At 53.5% G+C, this 21,530-nt stretch overlaps 5 protein-coding genes across 5 annotated transcripts; 2 read left to right on the top strand and 3 right to left on the bottom strand.

Moving 5' to 3' along the window:
* Nucleotides 1-6,573: 6,573 nt before the first annotated feature.
* On the bottom strand, nucleotides 6,574-7,907 carry NECHADRAFT_63970 (uncharacterized protein; the record flags this gene model as incomplete). Its single annotated transcript, XM_003039800.1, has 1 exon — nucleotides 6,574-7,907. The coding sequence occupies one exon, from the start codon at nucleotides 7,905-7,907 to the stop codon at nucleotides 6,972-6,974; it is 936 nt and encodes a 311-aa protein (XP_003039846.1). The 3' UTR covers nucleotides 6,574-6,971.
* A 1,364-nt stretch (nucleotides 7,908-9,271) lies between these two features.
* On the top strand, nucleotides 9,272-10,105 carry NECHADRAFT_85695 (uncharacterized protein; the record flags this gene model as incomplete). The annotated part of the gene is made up of 2 exons (XM_003040004.1): nucleotides 9,272-9,576; nucleotides 9,832-10,105. The coding sequence occupies 2 exons, from the start codon at nucleotides 9,272-9,274 to the stop codon at nucleotides 10,103-10,105; spliced, it is 579 nt and encodes a 192-aa protein (XP_003040050.1).
* Nucleotides 10,106-14,988: 4,883 nt separating this feature from the next.
* On the bottom strand, nucleotides 14,989-17,298 carry NECHADRAFT_96711 (uncharacterized protein; the record flags this gene model as incomplete). The annotated part of the gene is made up of 4 exons (XM_003039799.1): nucleotides 14,989-16,562; nucleotides 16,614-16,787; nucleotides 16,837-17,032; nucleotides 17,221-17,298. The coding sequence occupies 4 exons, from the start codon at nucleotides 17,296-17,298 to the stop codon at nucleotides 14,989-14,991; spliced, it is 2,022 nt and encodes a 673-aa protein (XP_003039845.1).
* A 644-nt stretch (nucleotides 17,299-17,942) lies between these two features.
* ARP2107 (Actin-related protein, ARP1 class) lies at nucleotides 17,943-19,242 on the top strand (the record flags this gene model as incomplete). The annotated part of the gene is made up of 4 exons (XM_003040003.1): nucleotides 17,943-18,251; nucleotides 18,300-18,755; nucleotides 18,806-19,120; nucleotides 19,180-19,242. The coding sequence occupies 4 exons, from the start codon at nucleotides 17,943-17,945 to the stop codon at nucleotides 19,240-19,242; spliced, it is 1,143 nt and encodes a 380-aa protein (XP_003040049.1).
* Nucleotides 19,243-19,976: 734 nt separating this feature from the next.
* NECHADRAFT_101819 (uncharacterized protein) lies at nucleotides 19,977-20,817 on the bottom strand. Its single transcript, XM_003039798.1, has one exon. It carries the CDS (start codon nucleotides 20,675-20,677, stop codon nucleotides 20,261-20,263), a length of 417 nt encoding a protein of 138 aa, XP_003039844.1. The 5' UTR covers nucleotides 20,678-20,817; the 3' UTR covers nucleotides 19,977-20,260.
* Nucleotides 20,818-21,530: the final 713 nt, after the last annotated feature.

Raw genomic sequence — 21,530 nt, 5'->3', positions numbered from 1 at the left:
GTCCAACCAATCGTGTCTTGGTCAAGCACCCGTCGAGAAACCGCTACCTGGCCGCGCAGTAGCTTCGGGCTCCAAATAGCGCGTGACAGCCCAGTTAGAGAGCAGAGACGACCTCTCTGGGTGGAGATGGCCACCTGGCACAGAGAAGCTCTTCTCTGTCGATGCACTGCAACTCCCCACAGCCGCCCGCTAAACAAGACACCTCCTGGCGCTCAATCGCAGTTGGACGACTCGCAGCACGACAGGGGTCGTCGAGATGCCCACGTCCCCAATCAGGGACGCTTGCGGCCGCTGCGGCGGACGTGAGGCAGCCCCCCAGGGCGCGCAGGGGCGGCCAGGAGGGGCTGGGGCCGACGGTTAGGGGCTAGGGGTGATGCGTTTTGGCGTTAGATGCCGCCAATCAGACGAGGCCATCCAGGGGATGTGATGGATGGATGGATCCTTGCAGCACTCTGCAACGGCGTGATCGGCGTCCGTTTTTGTCTCGTCTTGGACAGTCGTTCAATGCAAGTTCCCTTTGCTTGGAGCTCTTAGTTGCTGCTGCTGCGAGGGACAGGAGATTCCGTGGTGCTGATAAGGTGTACGTTGACATGTGGATGCGTCAAAGGCCGCGGCCGCTTCTGTGCGTCGAGAGGCCTTGATGAGGAAACGAAACAAAGCAAGACATCGGCGAGAGAAGCCGATACCAGGGATTGGCAGATATTACCAGCTCACTAAGGAATGAACCGAGTCCGGGACAGCAGCACAGACTCGTCAGCACAGCAAAAGGCCAAGGATGACGCTCGCTTTCATTATCAACGATCCATCCTACCGTCCCAGGCGAGGAACAAAGAAACGCTGGGCCCCGGTATCTTGCCTATCGAAATCGGTCCTGGTCACTGTGGCGGCTCCGCCATGCAAAGCATGTCATGGTTGCTTTTTCTTCCCTTGCAAGAGAGCCGGGGCTCATCGGACGAAACAGAGCAGGAACTGACTGACGGACAGTGACGGCGATATGGCGACTCGAATTCGATCAGGGACGGCTTTCTAATATGGGTAGCATCGTCAGCTCGTCCCTTACCGTGGCCACCACAATCACCACCACTACAAACCCCAGGTTGCCATCCATCCATCCATCCATCCATCCATCACGGCCCAAGGAACAGTCCACCTTTGTCAACCTGAATCTCGGGGAGCGGACCATCCCGTCTTGAGTAGACGGAGACTGACCTGGCCCCTTCTTTCGGCTCTCGACTTCCCAGCTCGGCATCATGTTGAGCAGCTTTCGAGATGACCCCTGTGCCCTTGTCAGCAGCCTCGTCGTTGATTGCCCAGGGCCCCCTTCCTTTCGTATTTTCCCCATGCCGGCGACATGTTTCACGACCGCGGACCTCCTGGTCCATTTCCCTTTTGGATCCCCTGGAGGCCCAGTCTGGTACCCGTCACACGTGCCGTAGAAGGGGACGCGCCCTTTAGACGAACCGTCCAGGGCTCACGGGGTTCTTGGAGCGTTTCGCAATAACTGCTTCTCCAGGTTTCGATCGATATATTGTCTGATGGGCAGTATATTAATTTAATTGCGCATGTTCAGCTGGGACCGCGATTCTCAGCATTTCAATAGCTCTGCTTCCTTGGAGCTGTATCCGCAGCCGAGCGACACTATTTGGACGTGGCGCAACTTTGGAATGAGCCCTGTGATGGACCTTGGACCCTGTCAGGCCTGTCTCTGGAGCGCGTGAAACGAAACGCTAGCCACGGAAGAAATCAGCAAGCGAGTGCTAGTCTGCATCAGACGCAGGTACGCAAGAGAAACTCTGAGTTTGTGTGCGCTGAGAGGGGGACGTTGTAACCCTGAGAGTTGCCGTCGTTCGATTTGGGTTTCCTCTAGCAGTTGATCAAAATGAGGATAACACGAGCTCGCCGAGATAGCCTCAGTCTTGACGTGTCTCCAGATGTCTAAGATTCAGAGACATGATAGAAAAGAGGCCCGACAACTAGGCTAAGCCAGATACCCGCAACCATGTCTCTGTCCGCCTAGTTCAAATCTCCAGCAAGAGACGCGTCTCAGTCCCTCCCCCTCATTTCCCCTGGCTAATACGATACGCAAGCGCCCAAGAGTGTAAATTTCGCTGACGCCGGCAAGGCATGGGCATGGGGAATGCGAGTTTAGCCTGCGTGTGGCTTGGGGCCATCGTATACGTGCTCAGTTAAGCCGTCTTTTTTCAGCAATCCTCCGTCCTCCGAGTCTCGGGCCTGCCTTGTTATGTTGTCTTGCGTTGACAAATGCAACGAGTCGCTCGGTACGTGGTACTCGGCGTCTAAGTTTGGGGGGCATCAGGTGGTTGTGCATGTGCACAACCAACTCACAACCTATCGTGATGCATCAAGAGGCAGTGAGCTCGACGTTGGGAAGTACAGCCTAGCATTGCATACTATGAAACCCCAAGCTCGTGCTCTCGGACCCCTCTTGATGTCGTCCTCTACCGCCTGCGCCGTTACACCGCAACGCGTCTATCGAGCAGTTGCAGCATCAGCCGAGCCGCCCTTCACGCGCGTGCCTCAGCGGCGTAGCTGTGGGCATCTCCAAAGACGACTGGCCACGGTTAAGCAGACTGCAACTGCAACTGCAACACACAAAGTTTATCCCCCCCCCCGGCGGGTGCAACACCATATCCCTTCCTTTGGTAACGGGAAGCCATCCCCGGGCGCGAAGGTCCGCTGCAAGTCCCGGCGCTTATCATTGTCGAGCGGGGATCCAATCGCGGTCGCGGCTCCGTCGAGACTTTACAGCTTTTGCTTTTGTGAACTGCCTAGCTAACCCAGCCCAGTTTGCCTTGCCGGTCTGGTCTAGAGCGGCGTCTTGTCCCTCGTGACCGGCATGGGATCCACGAATGTCTCATCCTCTTGCAGCGAGTGCGAGCGGTTATGCCCGAGTCTGCAGCATCATAGCGTCTGAGCTATCGATTCGCCATCTGTGTAATGACCAACATCGTAATCTAGTCGAGACTGGTGGCTGCAGTTCAGTCGAGAACCAACTTCAGCTTTGCTTGTTGAAGTTGTTGTCGGCAGTGTCCGAAGATATTCTGCTTGTGTTCTGCTGGCAATCAGCTCGACTCAGCTTACCCTACACCACTTTGACGAATTGCCTCGTGGACATGAATAAGCACTCAACTTTGACTTTAATTATAGATAAGCTAATAAGTTTGAAGGCTATATATAAGCTTCATGGCTTCCTTGGCGTTGGCCACGCTGATTCCACGTGTAAGCTTGTAAGACGTGGGAAATCAGGGACACTGCTAGAGAAACTCTGTCTTCATCTTCCACTTCTCGAAGCCAGTCACTCGCAGCCTCAACCCAGCAATCCCAACATAGATAGAACAAAGTAAGCAAAGACCATTGCCGTCTCTAGTCTCATAATAAAGGACAACTTCAAATCTGGACCAGGTTGTCGGGTCTTCTCTGGAATGAGCCGAGTCATGATCTAGACCATTTGCCTCGGTTGAGGCTCAAGCAGCCGGTGATTCCAACAGCCGGGTTAGGTATGACCCCAAACGTGAAAGTGCTGTAAACCCTAGATTTATTCAAAATCTGAAACTAAGGGCCATGGGCCTTTGGTAACGCTCGTGCCGTTGTCGTGTGATATCCATTCCTCGGCGTGTCCGAACTACTTGCGCACGCACGACCGGGGACTGGACGGCATGAGCCGAGATTATACGACGGATTATTCTTCCCCGTGAGCCTTGCTGATTCAAAATCGGAGACTCCGGCACTTTTTGTTGAATCTCGTGTTAAGGCTGAAAGATGATGTGAGTGAGTCACCATGTTAGAGAGTCGCCTATAACTTAGCTCAGCTGATCAATACGTGGAGGCGAACAAACCTATCCTCAGAGTTCTCTTTAGTTCTGTGAGATTTCAGTGGCAAGTAGTAGTACTTGCTGAACACAGAAGAGACATGTCGATATAATTACCCGGTGACGTTTCCTATACTGACGATGAAGACATGGGAGATAGCAACGCAGTGCGCCAAGTCAAGAGGACATAAGGCGTACAGGAATTTGATACTGCTCTTAACAAACGAGATAAGAGCCGATTTTAAATAGAGAGCCCGAGAATCTGTTGTTATGTGTGTCGAAGCCTGCGTACGAAGCTCTCGTGGTGTTGTCGCTGTGCTATCAACCCAGGGCCGCTCTGGGTCCCCCATTGGGCTCCTTTCAACCCCCGGGACTCACTACAGGGCAGTGAAAAAGACTGGGTCGGCTAGAACAATAGCGTCATCTCTTAAACTAGTCCTCATGAGTTCAGGTGTGTAGATGTCCCTAGCTGCCGAGAGTTTCGGACATGGCCTGGTCGTGCCTGGGCTGCACGGCCTACCTACTTAGACGTCTAGTCCAAACGCACAACTTAGCAATCGTCACCAGCGAATTGAAATCACCAGAATAAGCATGGGAGGGTTGAAAAGGAATCCTAGAGACATGGATTCTTCAGCCCCGGGAGCTCTCAGGGGCTAGCTCGGCCGCATGTGATAGCGTAGAGATGCCCAGACGGAGGTAAGCAACTGCACTGCCACCGCCTTTAGTTCAGCTCGGGGAAAGTTGTATCTCCATGAGAGAGACTTGTATCTAGACTTGACGGCTGAAGAACCAAGTTGATCCTGTTCGCCCTTCTAGGAATGCCTCTCCGGATCTGCGGCGCGTCTCACCAAGAAGGAATCGGTGCCATGACATGCTTAGTTGAGCACATCTACCATGCCAATTAAGTAGTTTGAGAGGTTTCGAATAGCAAGGATTCAAAGCGAGACCCAAGTCTCTGTGAGAGCGCATGTCGGAAAGAGTGGCATAGTCGGGCATGAGCCCGGTCACTGCACTGGACAACCTCCTCAGTACATTTCTTCCCTTCAGGATTGTACCAAAGTCAATGAAGACGCTCCAAAGTACCAATTTATGAGACATGTTGCGATATGAGTAGTTTAGTATATGCTGAGTCAAGCCTGTGATGCCGCTCCGACTTGGCGGATCTGACACCACTCCCCTAGCCAAGAAGCACAACGGATGTGTGAGCTCTAACGTGGACTCTAACATCTTAAAGAGAGAGAAAACACCCATAAAATTCACCCAGATAATAGGGAGCCATAAGAGAATCCCTCCTGTGCGTAGTTGTAGAGTCTTTCTGCTTCCCCTGAGGCGAGGTAATACCAGATGCTCGGAGCTGACGGTCACTTACCTCCGAAATTATAGAAACAACCCCAGTCCCAAAGACTATGTTCACATTAACAAAGTCATATTAGACACGTCTATGCAGACACCAACCTTCTAATGCAAGCTAGAACATGTATATGCAATGCCAGATCAGTATCTCAAACAACACCACCCTTCGCATCATATGCCCCCCTACGGACAGTTATCCTCTAACGTAAACGTCATAGAAGTAACCGTTTCGGAAACAAACAATCTCCCCCTCAGAAGCCTCAGTGACAAAAGTCCCTAAAACCTCTAGATCAGATCACATCACAAATGTCCACTCGGAGACACTCTGCACGCGTCTCACACCTTCTCGATTGAAGAAAAGACTGGAAGATCCCTGGACCTTGAACATCACGCGCATCTTGGGATCTTTTTCTCCACAGATGTTTGGAGGGGAGGGGGCTGACCGTTGAACATGCAGAAGTGTGCTCGCAAGGAAAACATACACACACACCCCCTTCAACCAACCGTGTGATGGTTACTCTTTAGGATAAATCAAACGTATGCTCCCCGCTCAGCCCTACACTAGATCATGCTCATCATCAGGTGGCCGTCGTCGTACTCGTGAATCCCACAGCCCTACATGCACACACAGCCCAACATGACACTCTCCTCTCCCCCCCCCAACCAATTCCAAACAGCAACCCGTGATCACCCGCCTCACCACACTTTCAAAATCCCTGCCCCGTCGTCTCACGTAATACCTCTAAATCCTTCCATGGCCCACGCCGAGGAAGTAGTTGCGAGACACCATGTCACTGTACCGCGTAAAAAAAGGGGGGCGGCCGACCTGCGGGGGAAACGAAATCGAGCATAGCAAGATGTCATATCGTCGTTTCGTCGATCATGCGGCATGTCAGACTTTCGCTCGGACATGTTGGGCTCAAAGTGGACAAATCTTGTCTTGCAAAAGGGAGAGAGAAAGCATGACGCGCGCCAGGGGAGGGGGGGGGCCTCGTCGATACACATCGTCTGACAGATATTGCGGGTAAATCTGACTGGTTTCTCCTTTTGCTTAGCGAGAAATCGACTCTTTTTCTTGATCTGGCGTGTTTCTCGACAACAAGTCCTACGGAATAAGCACTTGCAAGGGGGAGGCTGCTGTTTTGCTTGTCTGTAAGGCTGACGAGAGCCTCATGGGAGCCTGGGGGGGATAAAGTGGGAACTGACGAGGCTCTGTGACTTGAAAGGTATTGGTTCGGAGCATCTGGACCGGCCAAATACCAAAGATAAACAAAGAGACCGAGGATAGAATGAGATTCGAGAGTGCTGAGTTGGACTTTCATATGTGGGTATTATGGTAGAGACCTCTTGTTACATCTAGACACAAAACCACATGGGTATACCTCGTATGAACAAGAAACAAATATCATCATATCATCATGAGTCAGAGTATGAACCCTGACATATGTAACACTGTGAAATACAACTTCAACCCTCCCGGTGTGGCCTAAAAGCTCACAGAGTAACCTTTAAAAAGGGTATTATGTACTTTGACGGTGCCCCCAAGAAACCAAAACAAGGACAGAAAAGGAAAAGAAAAGAAAAAAAAAAGAGAAAAACAATGCTGCCTCAGTATGTCACACGCCGTTGTGGTAACCAAGACGAGTAAAACCCTTGCCGCAAGTTGCACCCTTTGTAATGCGTCCACTCTAACATGAAAAGTCGTAAATGGTCGTTACGCCTGGGATCCCCCAAAGCCAGCCAGCCTAACCCAGCCATGATGAAATTACCAGCTGCATCTTTTACCCATCACCGCATCTCCTCAGGTCGCACCGTTGCTCCGTAGAATCCGCCGCCGTGGTTGCCGCCGGAGGCCGCACAGGCGAGACAAACACCGCCGCCATAGACACGCGTATGTCTCGTCCAACCAGCGCCCTCGGCATCCAGAACGCCGATAATCTCGCCCTGCACGTCGATCCCCTTGGCCCCTGCGTTTGGTGGGGCTGGGGGCAGCAACGGACTCGTGGGTGGGTAGGAACTGGGTGAAAAAGTAAGATCGGCAGCATCCGAAGTGCCTTGGACAAGAGACGCGGGAACGGGAACACCGATGGGCAGCGTCTTGTTGTACGAGCGCCGGCGGGCGATGGAAGGAGATGCTGAGCGAGGAGGCAGGATGGCGCTGGTGGTCGACGACATGTAATCCGGATTCGGCTGGTGGATGAAGCTATCCTCCCCCGGTCGCGGCCGGTCGTCAAACGTGAAGACGGCGGTGCTCAACTCGGGCGGCGTCAGAGGCGGCGCAGGAGGTGGACGCGACATGACCTGCATTGGCAACGCGCTGCTCTGCCAGTTGGGGTTGATGACTAGTTTCTTGCCTCTGGTCGACTTGTCTTCCCCTAGACCCTCGCCAGGGATGAGGTCCTCCTGAGTGGTGGGCGGCGTAATGTCCTTCTCGTCCATTGTCCAGATGGGCCGCGACGGCAGCAGTTGATGATGCGGTGCTGATAGAATATGCGATCTGGTAGTTGGGAGAATACTGGTATGCCGCTCAGCACCGCGCACTTGTCGCAACCATAGGTACAGCCTGACGACGCAGAACCGAGCAATAACAACAACTGCAAAGAGGGCGAGCCCGGTCTGAAGAGTCGCCAACGAGGGAGGCAGGTTGTTCAAGTAGTTGCGAGTTGACGTCGCCAAGGTGGTGTCGGGTGTAAGTTGCACCACGCCTCGACTTGTTACAGGCATGGTTATTAGTGGTTGATGTATTCGAGGAAACTCAATTTGGCGCCAGTCAGCGGGGCCACTCCCAGGACGAAAGTCACTCTACTTTCTGCGGTCAGACGGTACTTCTGGGGGGATGCCTGCCCGTTGCGACAAGATCCTCGTATGGTAGGGCGGAGCCAAGAAGGTCAAGAAGGCTGGCGCTGGCGCTGGGCTGAACAGGGTTGTCGGCCAGCTCGGATGGCGTCGATCCAGGGCTCTTCTCCAGACTTGTGTGCTGTAAACTTGACAGATGGGGGGGCGACTGAGTAAGCTCGGCGCGTCTTGAGAGTGCTTGGTCGGCCGTGGCTTGTATCAGATAGATTGAATGGCGGATGACTTCTCTGAAGACTCGGTTTGGTAATCTCTGGAGCCGGCAACGTCCGACTTACATCAGAGCCAGATTCAGATTCGTCAGACGGGGTTACAGCGATATGGATACGCTGCCAAGCGGTGCGACAAGCCGTCTCTTGGATCGAGTTCAAGTGCGTGGTGCCTGAGTCGTGGCGAAATAAGATGAGGCTGATGAGTTTTGGTAGTCGGCATGCAGATGAGTCGACGAATGCGAGTGCGCGTTAGAGTAATCGAGCTGGAAGCAAGATTCGATCGATACTTGACCAGTAGGCATGGGTTGGGGACACGGATCTTATATGGCTATTATACAACGAACTGGTAGAAGCGGACATTGCAACCAAAGCACGACATGTGCGTATCGAGCCAAGCCAGACGCATCGCTCGCTTGCTCGCTCGATGTCATCCGGGGCGAAAGTTCGCAGGCGTACGGCACGATAGCACTACACCCCCATGGCTGTCCTGCACACCCCGACGCTTGCTGAGTCCAGGCCAGGACAGTTGAGCAAGGACTGTTCGCGAGGGCGAAAAAGGGCATGCCTCAGACAGCCTCTTTCGACGCTGCCACCAATGGAGGCGAGCTGTGGCTTCGGCTCCGGACCTGGGTACGACACTCCAGGACGTTTGGCTTTTAGGGGTGGCTTTGGCCGAGTGGAGAGTTGTGGATTTCAAGACGGGATGCCAGGGTTCAATAGTGGCACAAGGTGTACGACTCTACCAGGATGAGAGAGTCAAAGTCGCTCACCCTCAGTTGTAGCAAACAGTCGCCGCTGACCCCAGCAAACTCTGAGTGATTCCATAGACGGTCCTCGAAATAAGGCAAGGCAAAACCTGCCGAGATACAGTAATTAACTGGGATTGTCAGACGAAACGTGACGAGACAAGACACGGGGGGTCAGGTCGCAATCCAAGGGGGTGAGATTGCAAGGACATTGCAAGCTGGACTGGACTGTCTCAAGCAATCAAGTTGGACAAGCCCAACTCGGTAAACCGCCAACATGCGCGCAAACGTCCCAACCACCATCTTCATCCGTCTCCCCTCCAGTCCAGCTGGCAAGCAACGCAACCACGAAGTCAGGTCGTCGAATAGAAGCCAGTGCGCCTCGGTTGATGGTGTGGGATGGTCGTGGTGGAAGGAAAGGGCCCGAAACTGTTCGCCCCGGGCCAAGAAGCACCCGAGTCGATTGGAGGGTGCCGTCTCCAAAAAGTCGTTTGCTGCAAAAGATCGGGATCCCTGTTTTCAGCCCGAGACGTCGACAGGAAGGCGTCAGAGACACAGAAAGTTGTCTGGCCAAGTCGGCAGGTCAGGCAAAACGCTCGAGGACTAGCCGGGCGTCCCTGGCCAAGATGCCCCACGATCGCACTGCAATCTGCTTCGAGCCCCGGTGACCCATCAGTTGTGCAGAATAGTTCCCTGACCAGGCCCGATTCTGGTCAGTTTGGCGAGGGAGTGACGCCAGAGGAGCAGCTAAAGTGAGGATTTCAGCTGAGGTGAGCCCTACTCTAACGACGCCATGGTCCAGAGACAGACCCCTGTCGCGAGCTTGTTCATCGACAGGGACCGTCCCGGGGACGCCATTGGCCACAGCGCCACGGAGGGATGGGGCAGAGACGAGCCCTGTGGCCATTTTGGGGGGAGACAAGCAGGACAAGACAGCAGGGGTCCGTGGCATGGCATGGGATTCGGGCAAGCCTCTGAGCCTCTGCAGAGTGCGAGTCTTGCTGCAAGTATCGAACCCTTTCTGGCGAGCTGCAACGGGACTTTGGCCTCACTCCCCGAACTCGTGCGTATCCGACTGCCGGGGACGGGATCGCCCGAAATGGTTGTTTGAATGTGTCAATAAACTTTGTATCAAACCTTTGCAGGATCAAGTAGCTTGGCCTAGCAGAGCGGTGTGTTGCCAGTGCTGCCAGTGCTGCCATGGCGGCCCTTGAACATGAAATGTCCCTGCATGAGGCGCCTGGGTGCAACCATGCGAGCAGAAATAACCATGTATCACTAGACTTGATCAATGCCGACGTCCCTGGCCTAGTCAAGCCAAAGAAGTCGGTGATATGGAGAATGTCGGCCAGGAAGAGAAAGGTCTGGCGAACGGTCCTTGGCTGGATTGCCAACTGTATCGACATTTCAGCCAGCCCGGCCCAGGGCAGAGCATCACAAGAGCGTCAAGAGCGGGGCTGGGGGCGTCTTGTCAATCTATCTTGCGCCTGGCGGATAGATTGGCCGTGTCTGTGTCTGTGTCTGTCTTTCGACCAAGTCTGGATGGAACATGCGTCTGGAATCCTTCGAGCGCAAGTGGTTGCCTGGCGTCACCTTACAAGGCTTGGTCTTTGGGCGGTAGGGCGGTCTATTCCTCCAAGTCTGTCGACTCTGATCTAGCCGTCGACTGACATTTCGGCCAATCCGGGAAAAGATTGACGACTTGGTGATTAATAGTACCTACTCCAGGTGTGTGACGGAGATGCCATCTGCCTGCCGCGACCAGTTCATGACAGCGCGATTGCCGAGCCGATTCTCGAGGCTCGTCGAGATCCTTCTCCATCACGGCCATGACCGATCAGGTCCTGTTAGGTAGGCTTGCAGGAGAAAAACTAGAAAACGCACCGAAAGACAAGACTGAACTCAGATTAGTTCAAAGCCTGCTGTGGCGCGTGGCACATAACGGGACAATTGTGCTGTTGCGCGTGGATGCTGGGATCGTCAAGTGTGGGATGATCGGGGAGGGCTCAGCTGAACTGGCTGATTGAGGGCACGTGATTGGACACGGAGGAAGGAAAGAGAGGAGCCGCCATTCCTGTTTGGGGTCACGGCTTGCAAGGAAACTGAGACTGACATCGCACGGGATGTCATTGGGATCTTGCTTTGTTGAAGAACCAAAGACAAGACAACAAATCTTCCATCCTATCCACCCTCTACAGTACCTCGGGGTCGAAGCGATGGTGTGTGTGCCATGCCCTACAGTCCAGTCCATACCCTGCCCGACCCTCGCTACGCAACCGTCTCCTTCCAGAATCGGGGACCGTGGTTGTGCCCTGCGTCATGAAGCGTCGGTGGTGGCATGATATCCCGCTCGGCGGCAGGTCGATTCACATCCATCCAAGCTGATGTTGGACCTCCTTCACCAATATCGCACCCGAATTTTCCGAACCAGATGCCAACTCATTTGAAAGCCAGCGGATGTGATGCAGAGGCGACATGCTGCGCCCAAACAACAGCCAGTCACGCGCCTCAGGGACATGCCAATGTCTCGCTTTTCCCCTGCTGGCGTCTCAGAGCTTCTCCAGCGTCTCGGTAGCGAATCATATATGGGCGATCGGCGGCGGCGGCAACCTTGCCCAGCTGACGGAAAGGGAGGAGACGGAGGGAGTGCGGTGCGCAGTCGGCACCGGCACTCTTTGCTCCTGGGCACAGCACGCACAGTAGAGCCCAGACCCGTTGGCTGCACACCGTACTCTGCTGTAGCACTCCGTATCCAGTCAGCCAGTCCAGCCTCGGCGAGCGGATCCTCGCTAGGCCTTCTCCCTGCCCCAAAACGGACCTCCAGACTGAGGCCCTAGCTCACCTTCTAGAAGGTGGACGGCTTGGCGTCCCTTGCAATGTCTCCACCAACCTTTGGGCTTGGACGCGATGGCCCTTTGAATCTTGTCATGTTGGTTGCCACACTGCGCCTCCATTGCAACGCAATCTCTTTCTCAGCCTGTTCCCACGAGGGGAAAAAAGCCTCTATCAAGACGAGGTCCAAATGCTATGTACGCACCACCCCCATGGTCGAATACTACCCACACAAAACAAAGACGACTCCCGAGGATGCAAGGTCATGTAGGATTCCCGGTTGGGAAGGCTGGGTTAGGTTCCTTTTGGCTTTTTTTCAGCTGGGATGGGATGCGTGTTTGAGACACCATCTTATTCTTGTCCTTGGCTACTGCGTTGTATGCGCATGGCAAAGAGCAACGATTTTCAGATTTGCGTCGCACATGTCCCGATCGGGGACCTTGTGGATGACTAGGCGAATCCTCAACGTTTCGACGCACGCAAGGATCATCACCAACAGATGAGATGGATGACACGAGGGGACAAGCAAGCAAGCAAGGAACGACAAAAGGTTGCAATAGCACGCGAAGGAAGGACAAGGGCTGGTTCTGGCTCACTCTGCATATGCATGCGGTTGGTGCGCGCGTTCTGCTCTGGCCTGGTCTGCTCTGAGGCTCGCTCACAGGGGCTCAGAAACACGCCGACACCACTTTCTATTCTGTCCGTCCCTGACATCAATGTCGCTATTCTTGACAATGGATGCAACCGGGCTGCAGTTTGTTGCAGCTGCAACCTCGATTTACCCGCGACACCCACGCATCATCGCATCAGACCAGACCATATCATACTGTTCGGACCTTGGCAACCAGCCAGCCTTTTGCTGATTCTCGAAATCTCTTCCCCTGGAGATGACCCGGTCTCGGCTTATACCAGTACAGGCAATGGACCCCGTCTCTCCAGGTCAGGCGAACCCCATTCTCCATGGCGATAGGTTCTCTGTCCTATCCTATCCATGTCAGCCTTGGGCATGACCACGACCGCACTGTACTCTAATTCCGCTCTTCGGCAAGACTTTTTGTCGCACTAATCCTCCATTCTTGATTGCCCCTCACGACTCCCCCTCCACGTCGCATCGAAAATAGCTCCTTGTTCAGCCTTACGAGTCGGCCCCCACCACCCTCAGTCGCATCCTTGTCGCTCACTCGCTCGTCAGCAACTTGTCTAGTTCTCCCGGTGCGTCACACGGAGCATAGGCTACGCAAATGGAAGCCTCCTCCATGTCCAACGGTCGTCGTTGGTCTGCTTTTCCTTGGTCCAACCGCCAACCTCCGAGCATCCCGGGATATAATAGCAGCTCTCTTATTATCCTCATTCGTATTGTACGTCCATCTTTTCCGTCTTGGCCACGGAATTGCCCCTTTGAGCGTTTCGCGCCGACCCCATCCCCATCCACTTTGCGTTTTGAATCATGATGGGCTTGCTGACAAGACCCTGACTTGACTTGCCTTGGACTTACAAGGGCCAAGAGGCTCCATCAAGAGGCTCTCAGCGAGGCGCATGTTTCTCGGAGCGGTAACTGCACGGCATGACATTGGTTCGGTCGCATTTGACACCCCGAGTTGACGCAAAGGACTACGACGCCTCTTGCCACTTGACGCCGAATCAACTCGTTCGTCCTGCCGGCATTCAATCTCACGATAGAACGCGTCTCTCGGCGTAATGCTTGAGTCAACCGTGCGCCTCTTTAATTGTGGACGATGACATTCTTGCCCTCGCACAGGGGCCAACCAACGGTCCGCGATCGCATCTCACCGCTCGTGTCAAGCGCCGGCGCAAGCACCGACCATCCAGCCAGCCTCATGACAAGCCAAGACGACGGGGCTCCCCAGGGGTTCCGCAACGCCCGGTTGTGGTGTCGGCCTTGTTCGGATCGCGTACCCTGCTACGTCACTTGGTCCATGTCGATGTACAGTGACAAAGACATTCGAGGCTGATGGAGGTCAACCACTGGCCTCCTGGGTTGGCCCTAGTTGTCCAACTCGAACGCGATGTGGTGGAAGAAGCGCGACTTGAGACTTGTTTGGGGATGATGTGGGCAATAGTGTCTGCCACACCTCGGACCTGACTCACGGACATGAGGCTCAACAAGGCAATCAAATGATATCAATCCCACAGCGTAATTGGTTTAGTGGTAAAATTCTCCGTTGCCATTCGAGCAGCGTCGGGGAGCCCTGGGTTCGATTCCCAGATTACGCATTCCTTTTGCATGTCATCTGCACGAGTATCTCTTTTGCAGTCTGACTGCAACACCTCGTCTCTTTTTGTTGGTGTTGTCACATTTCCAGGGGCTATAGGGCTGAATCCTAAAGCTTAGGTAGGCATGTGCCCAGGTACCTAGATGAATGGGAAGGTGTTTAGACTCGGCTACTGCACCTTGCCTTTGTCTCGCGGCAAGACAACACCAACACCAACACCAACAGCACAACCTACCGCTCTTGGCAAATGTCACCCACCACCCGCTTCAAATTCCACCTTCTCCTCCCGAGCCCTAAACCACTCTTGTCTCACTCTGCCGATGTAGATCAGGGATCCCCAAGTATAGAATAGTAGCAAGGGCGAGAGGCTGGCTGACAAGCAAATAGGTCCAGTCACTATTGTATTAGTCGCCCGACCAGGGGTCAGAGCGCCTCGCAACGTACGAATAGCAGCTCTGGGATGGTTCCGACAACGCGGATATCCCCTCTTCCGGCGTCTGAGCCGTGTCGGCCACGGTCAGCGCCCGTTCCGCTGACTGTTGAGTGGCTGGCTAATCTCGGAGTAGGCTTCTTTGTTTTTTTTCTCTTGTGCGACATTGGACAAAGAAGAATGTGTATTTATGTGTGTGTGTGTGAGAAAAAAAAAAGGACCATTTGCTTCGCTTGCGCTCAGTGTGTCTGTCCCGCTTTGCGCTGTTACTGTTACTGTTACTGATACACCCACCCATTCGTTTCCCAAGTCGTATAAGTCAGAGATTTGAAATGTCTACCACCCACGAAATACTGGCCTACCGCACCCTACCCGGAGACCAATGCTTTGCTTTCCCACGCCCCTCCCGCCAAGATCAAGGTATAATGATGAATGAAACAAGACAAGAGGAAAAGAAAAAGAGATATAGATCCGTGATCAACGACCCAATGATACCCTCTACATGCCAACAGTCAGCTCCATTGGCTCAGCCTCCATCCCGTCCATCCCGTGCACGTCCCGCTCTTCCTCCATCATCTCGATCAGGCTATCGAGGTTGGTGTCCAGGCTCTCGCCGTCCTTTGGGTCGAGGCACCGCTTCAGTAGCCGCCTGTACTTTTCAATCTTGTCGCCGGTGCCCACCATGCTGAGCGCCTCCACATAGTCAGTCTCGGCCTGCCGCTGCTCAGCGAGCATCTGGTTGAGCTGCCGTGCCAGGCTCAGCCTCTCCTCGTATGACTCCTCCTGCACCCCGCCGTCGCCGTTTATGCGGTTGAGCTCCTGGTCAACCGATTGCTGTACGTGCAGACGGTTCTGGTGTGTGATGAGCGAGAGCACCTGATGCTTTGACAGGTTGGCCTCGTTCATGATCTTGGACGCTGCGTCATCGGGCTCCAGCTGCGCCTCAACCTCTGCTATTTGTTGCCGCACCGACGTCAGCTCTGCTTGCGTGTTTGAGAGGATGCGCTTTGCTTCCGTTTCCGCCACATCCTTCTCGTGCCACTCCTCCTCGTAGCTCTTAGCCAGGTCCTGGAACTTTTCCATGATCAGAGGTGATATGCGTGACTGCACCGTGTTGGCTGCTGCCGACTGGAACACTGTCGTCGGCTTCCGAGCTGGTTTCTCGACGAGGGCGTCTCGGAAAGAGGCATGCCGTTGTGAGTCGGGGGCGAAAGGTGATGACGAGCGTTGAGGCCCACGATCCTTTTTCGTGGCGTTCAGATCCATAATCATATCCTCCGCCCGTATGCCATTATTGTTCGCAATGTCCGATGACGCGTTGCGCCCAAGGAGCGCTCGTATACATTTCCTGGCGTTTCGGTCTGCGGCAAGGTGCAATGCCGTGTTCCCGTCGTTGTCCTGGATGTCTAGTAGCTGCTGGAACGCACTCGGCTCTAACGTCTCTTGTAGCTTGTTCAAGATGTTGTCTAGGTAATACCGTGAACATGACGAGTTGAAGACTCTGCCGTTCTTCATCACGGCAGCATGATGAATCACTGTGCAGCCCATATTGTCACGAGCATCAAACGTCTCGAAAAGTTCCTTCATAACCACCGGGAAGGTTTGCTTTTCATAACAATTGGTAAAGTTGACTGAATGCATAAAGGGGGTTTCGCCTCGGATGTTCTTGACAGTGGGAGATGCGTTGAACCGCTTCAGCTGCTTGACAACGTCCACATCTCCCATAGCTGACGCCCAGTGAAGGGCAGTGTGATCCTCGGCATCGATAGGCCAGTTTGGCTGAAAGTTGGGCGGTGGCTCGGGCTTTACTGCAGGTTGCTCTGTCTTACTTAGGAGAAAGTAGTCGAGGAGTTCATCGCCGTATAGCGCATGTTGCTGTTCGGTTAGATCTTGCAAGACGTCTTCCCTTCTACGCTTCCTGCTAGTGCCCGGCACATTGGTGAGGTCGAATCGCTCATCTTCGGCCATGTATGAAGCTGATGCTACAGTGAGATTGTCTGGGGTATCATCTTCTCCCATCAAGGTATCTGGCTCCTCAGGTACCACAGGAGGCGGTGGTGGGGGAGGAGGATCTGAGCATTGTTAGAAGGAAACACTTGGTGTGCCATCGGTGCTGAACATACTGTTCCATTTCGGCAGCGGAGGTTTCGCCTTTGGCCCTTTGGGCTTGCTGGCATGCCTAGGAGCTGGAGGGGGGCTTTCTGCGCCAGGAACGAATTCGAATATGGGTCGTAACCGATCGATCACGCTATGTCGCTCGGCCAAAGCCTGTCCGCTTTCGAGAGGGATCCAAGTACCTGGGAGCGGTGTAAGAAAGAGTCGCAATTGTGCCAAGGGGAAACAAACCTTGGTATTTTCCATAGCCACCTTGGATCTTCTCGTGAACATCCTTTTGTACGTCCCGTTCGAGGATCCTAGTCCGAGCTGGCTTGTCAAAGCCAGCGGCCTTCAAGATGTGTGTCGCATTGATCCAATTGTCTTGCCGTCGTCGCATGACATGTTCCTTCATATCACCGCCAAACTGAAATTCGTATACCGGTATCTAGAGATGGTAGTAATAATTAGCAGATGTCCCGGAAATGGGGTTGGGTGGGGTTGGTCGGCCTCGCAGCAGGCTGCATCGAGAACGTCTGATGCCCCTGATACGTCGTCAAGACGATGCAGCAGCAAGCAGTTCGACCCAATAACAACCAAAGACTCGAATGCCAATAGAAAAATGTCAAGACTCACTCCACTATATACGGCGCTGTAGATGCCTGGCCCTGAGGCCACGGCAGCGGCAGCGGCGGCTGCATTGCCCTTGACCATCTCGGCGGCTAAGATGAAGCAATTCTGGAACCATGCGCAGTCGCCCGTTCGGAGGAGGATGAATCGAAGGGTTAGCAGGTGATGTAATGGGTCCGACAAGGCATTGATGTGAAATGCGAGGCTGAGAAGGCGCTTGCAGCGGCTCTTCGAGATCTCCAAAAGCTCTTCGTCAAAGGTGCAGTTGGCCAGGAAATGATGGCACGTCGGTGACGCGGTTCACGGTCGAGGAGACGCGCCGTTACGCGAAGCACTTTAATTGTGCCTGCCTGAGGCGTGAAGGGGTCACCTGGATCACGTGATGTAGCTCCACGACTCCTGAAGCTGGCAGATTGGCGGACGCGCTCTGAGTAACAGGGGTACTTTGGCAACGGTAAGCGATATCGACGACCTTTGAGCTCCCTTTGCGACCGTTTATGGATACGGGCAGCTCGAGGCGACCTTTTACACTCCCGTGCTGTTAACACGATATCGAAAAGTGGCCCGGGCAAGGTTGCTGCATGCTGTGAGAGCTTGAGGAGGACGCTAGGGAAGCTCAGGGACGGACCCCATGGTGGTAGCATGCGAAGCGATTGAGACGATTCATGACCACATCGACGCAAAACAACACGAAACGATAAGGGACAAGATCATCACCGGACGCCAACATGGCTGATTCTTTGCACAATGCGCCGATAGTGCTGGACAACGGGTCGGGCACCATCCGAGCCGGTTTCGCAGGCGACGACCTACCCAAGTGCTTCTTCCCATCATGGGTTGGTCGACCGAAGCATCTGAGAGTTCTTGCTGGTGCCCTCGAGGGCGAGGTGTTTATAGGACAAAAGGCGGCCACGGAGCTGCGGGGTCTTCTCAAGATTCGGTATCCGCTGGAGCATGGTATCGTCACCGACTGGGACGACATGGAGAGGATCTGGGAGTATGTGTACGGAGAAGGACTCAAGACTCTTAGCGAAGAGGTTCGTCAGAAGTGTCCTACTTCTTAGCTGATACTAACTCTGTACAAGCACCCTGTTCTACTGACGGAACCTCCTCTGAACCCCCGGAGTAATCGCGACACCGCCGCCCAGATCCTGTTCGAGACATTCAACGTCCCCGCCCTCCACACGTCGATCCAAGCTGTGTTATCACTATACGCCAGTGGCCGTACGACGGGTATTGTTCTCGACTCGGGTGATGGTGTCTCGCACGCAGTGCCGGTTTACGAGGGTTTCGCCATGCCCAGCAGCATCCGCCGTATCGATGTTGCTGGCCGAGACGTGACGGAATATCTGCAGACGCTCCTGCGAAAAAGCGGATATATCTTTCATACGAGTGCTGAGAAGGAGGTTGTGAGATTGATCAAGGAGAGCGTTTCGTACGTTGCTCATGACCCCAAGAAGGAGGAGAGAGATTGGGCTGGAGTGAAGCCCAACGATAGCAAGTTTGCTGAATATGTGCTCCCTGATGGCCACAAGCTCAAGGTAGGCTTTCTGTACTTGCATGTTTGCGTGGCAGCTAACAAAGGATTCAGATTGGTGCGGAGCGGTTCAGAGCCCCTGAGATTTTGTTCGACCCCGAGATTATCGGTCTTGAATATCCCGGTGTCCACCAGATTGTCGTCGATGCTATCAACCGAACAGACCTGGACCTCCGAAAATCGCTCTATAGCAACATTGTGCTCTCGGGCGGTAGCACACTTACCAAGGGCTTTGGTGACCGTCTCTTGACGGAGCTGCAGAGACTGGCTGTCAAGGATATGAGGATAAAGATCTTTGCGCCGCCTGAGCGCAAGTACTCGACATGGATCGGAGGCAGCATTCTGGCCGGTCTGAGTACCTTCCGAAAGGTATGTCACCAAGTTATCTACACGCCCTCGCTTGTTGAGTATGTTACTGACTTTTCTAGATGTGGGTGAGCATCGACGACTGGCACGAGAACCCCGACATCATCCACACCAAGTTCACATAAACACGCCCTACACCTACTTTCACACTCCCCCATCTTCACGATGTGGTCCCCAAGACGAAATAGCCGACCCGGGAGCACGCTAATCCTCAACTCTCTCTCGGCCTCGGCCCCATTCACACATTTTTACGATCGAGATGAACCTCGCTGTGATGAATGTCGACATTGCTCGCGCCGGCAAACCCGCCATATCCACCCACCCCCTCCCTCTCATGGATGTCAACAATGTGGTACATTTGAGCAAAACGCATAACCCCCTTCAAGTGGCACGGAATGGAAAAGTTGTGTAGGCGTGCAGCGACATTCAGCGCAGTTGTAGACGACATTTGCCAGATAGAGGAAGCTTAATGATACCCTGATGTATTGAACTGTTGGCGTTTTCCCATAATGATATCTGACTGATCTTTTGGTAATCTATAAGAGTCGTCGGTATTGCCGATGATCGCTCTCTGAATCGGATTGGTCACTGACGACAGTAAAGGTGGACAGTCGCTTGAGTGCTTCAGCTCGCCACAGCGCGATAGTCCACTTGGCGGTCTATAGCGAAGCCTCGCTAAGAATAGTTGTGTGACGGGGTGAAGCTGAAAAGTCACTACTAGATAAAGTATGGTAGACTCAGCTGTGACGTGTGTAGATATCTCTAACCGATGGTGGTTTGGATGATGTGCGTGGGAGAGGTGTTTGGATAAGGGCACACCTTCAATCGAGATAACGACACAATAGAATTGAGCTTTGTTGACTAAAAAAGTGAAATAAGTCAAGGATTCATTGATAACTTTTATAATATATAAAGAGCAATTGCTCGGGGTATAGTAATCTTGACCAAAACTCGCGCCCTATAAGACGATGAAAAAAGAAGGTAAAGATCCCAGTGTCCATCCCAAGTTTCCCATCCCCAATTGATTTCCTCCTCCCCCAAAACGCCAAACGCTAGAGTTGATTATCGTGTGTCTCGTACATGTTGAAATTATTTTCTCTCCTTCTTTCCTCCCATATTTTTTTATTGTTGAAGAGGGTTCTTTTAGTCTCTGCTAAAGGTGCTGCTCACGCGGGCCCACAACTTGGCCTTGGAGCTCAGAGAAGAGTCGTCGCTAGCAGCGGAGTCATCAGAAGCAGCATCGCTATCCTTGCGATGATAGACGTTTCCAGCACCACCGATGCCCACGTGGCCAGCAGAGAGGTGGTCACGAGCGGCGATGCGGTCGTACGTCTCGTCAAGGGAGATGGGAAGGTGCTCGCTCGCCTCATGGGCATTGCCAGCTCCGCCGATGCCGCTAAAGAAGCGCCGCGAGGGAGTGGCAGAGGTGACGGTGTGAGAGGTGGTTGAGGGCTTGTGCGATGAGTCCTTGGACCTCTTGATGTTGCCGTAGCCACCGCGGCCGGAGCGCACGTAGGCGTTGGTAGAGGGGGATGGCTCTGTAACGATGTAGTTTGGCATTTTGAGTAGAGTGTTGTAGTGTGTAAGATGTAGTTGAGGGAGCAACTGAAGAGATTGATTCAATGGCTTTTTGTATATCAAGTGTAAGAGTGTAGAGTGTATAACAGCAAGTGTCTGAGGAATGCGAATATTGTCATGATGGATTTGGGCTCTTTATAACGACACACAAGAACAACAAAACAAAGGTCACACAACCTCTAACTTTTTCCCGCTCACCCCACAAATGGATCCGCTTCAAACTTCTAAATTCTTCCTTCCCCCGCATTTCGATCAGTGACTAAACTGTCGTCATCCGCCCCAGGAGGCATTTTGCGTCTCATGACAACAAGTTAGAGGAGAAATGGCGCTGTCACGCGGACTGCACGTTCCTGGACGGGCAGAGTTTCTCCTATGTAAAAGTTACCCCATAGAAACCCAGACTCGGGTCTAGCGGCGCTTGGCCAGAGTTTGATTGGTTAGACTCAACAGGGATGTGTTGGATCCGCGGCCGATTTGTCCGTGTCTTGGACGACATGCCACGAATGCTTCGTTTTTTTTTCTAGGGCATGCGGCGCTTGACCCAAGTCCCATGTGAGGTGTTGTGTTTTTTTCTTCTCCTCTTCGTTGTTCTGGGTAGCTTGGCGGTCAATCCACCGAGGTATCAAGGTCACGGGCATCGGTCCTATGGATGAAGGCCGAGGGGTTTGTGAATAGTACAACACAGTCGAGCTGCAAAAAGGGGGCGAGAAGCTTTTCTGTCTTGAAACTCAATGCTTTCACACCAACAAGACTACCTTAGCCAACGGCTCCTCCCGCCCCTTCCACAGAAGTATTGCAAGTTGTAAACCTTGACTCCATACTGAAGTTTCACAAG

Source organism: Fusarium vanettenii, assembly GCF_000151355.1.
Source record: "Fusarium vanettenii 77-13-4 chromosome 10 genomic scaffold NECHAsca_82_chr10_2_0, whole genome shotgun sequence".
NCBI classification, from domain to species: domain Eukaryota; kingdom Fungi; phylum Ascomycota; class Sordariomycetes; order Hypocreales; family Nectriaceae; genus Fusarium; species Fusarium vanettenii.
The sequence above is the reverse complement of the archived record's forward strand: the minus strand, read 5'-3'. Positions and strand labels throughout refer to the sequence as shown.

Excerpts from the sequence above, each read along its gene's own strand:
- NECHADRAFT_101819 (XM_003039798.1), bottom strand. The coding sequence starts at position 20,677 with ATGCCAAACTACATCGTTACAGAGCCATCCCCCTCTACCAACGCCTAC.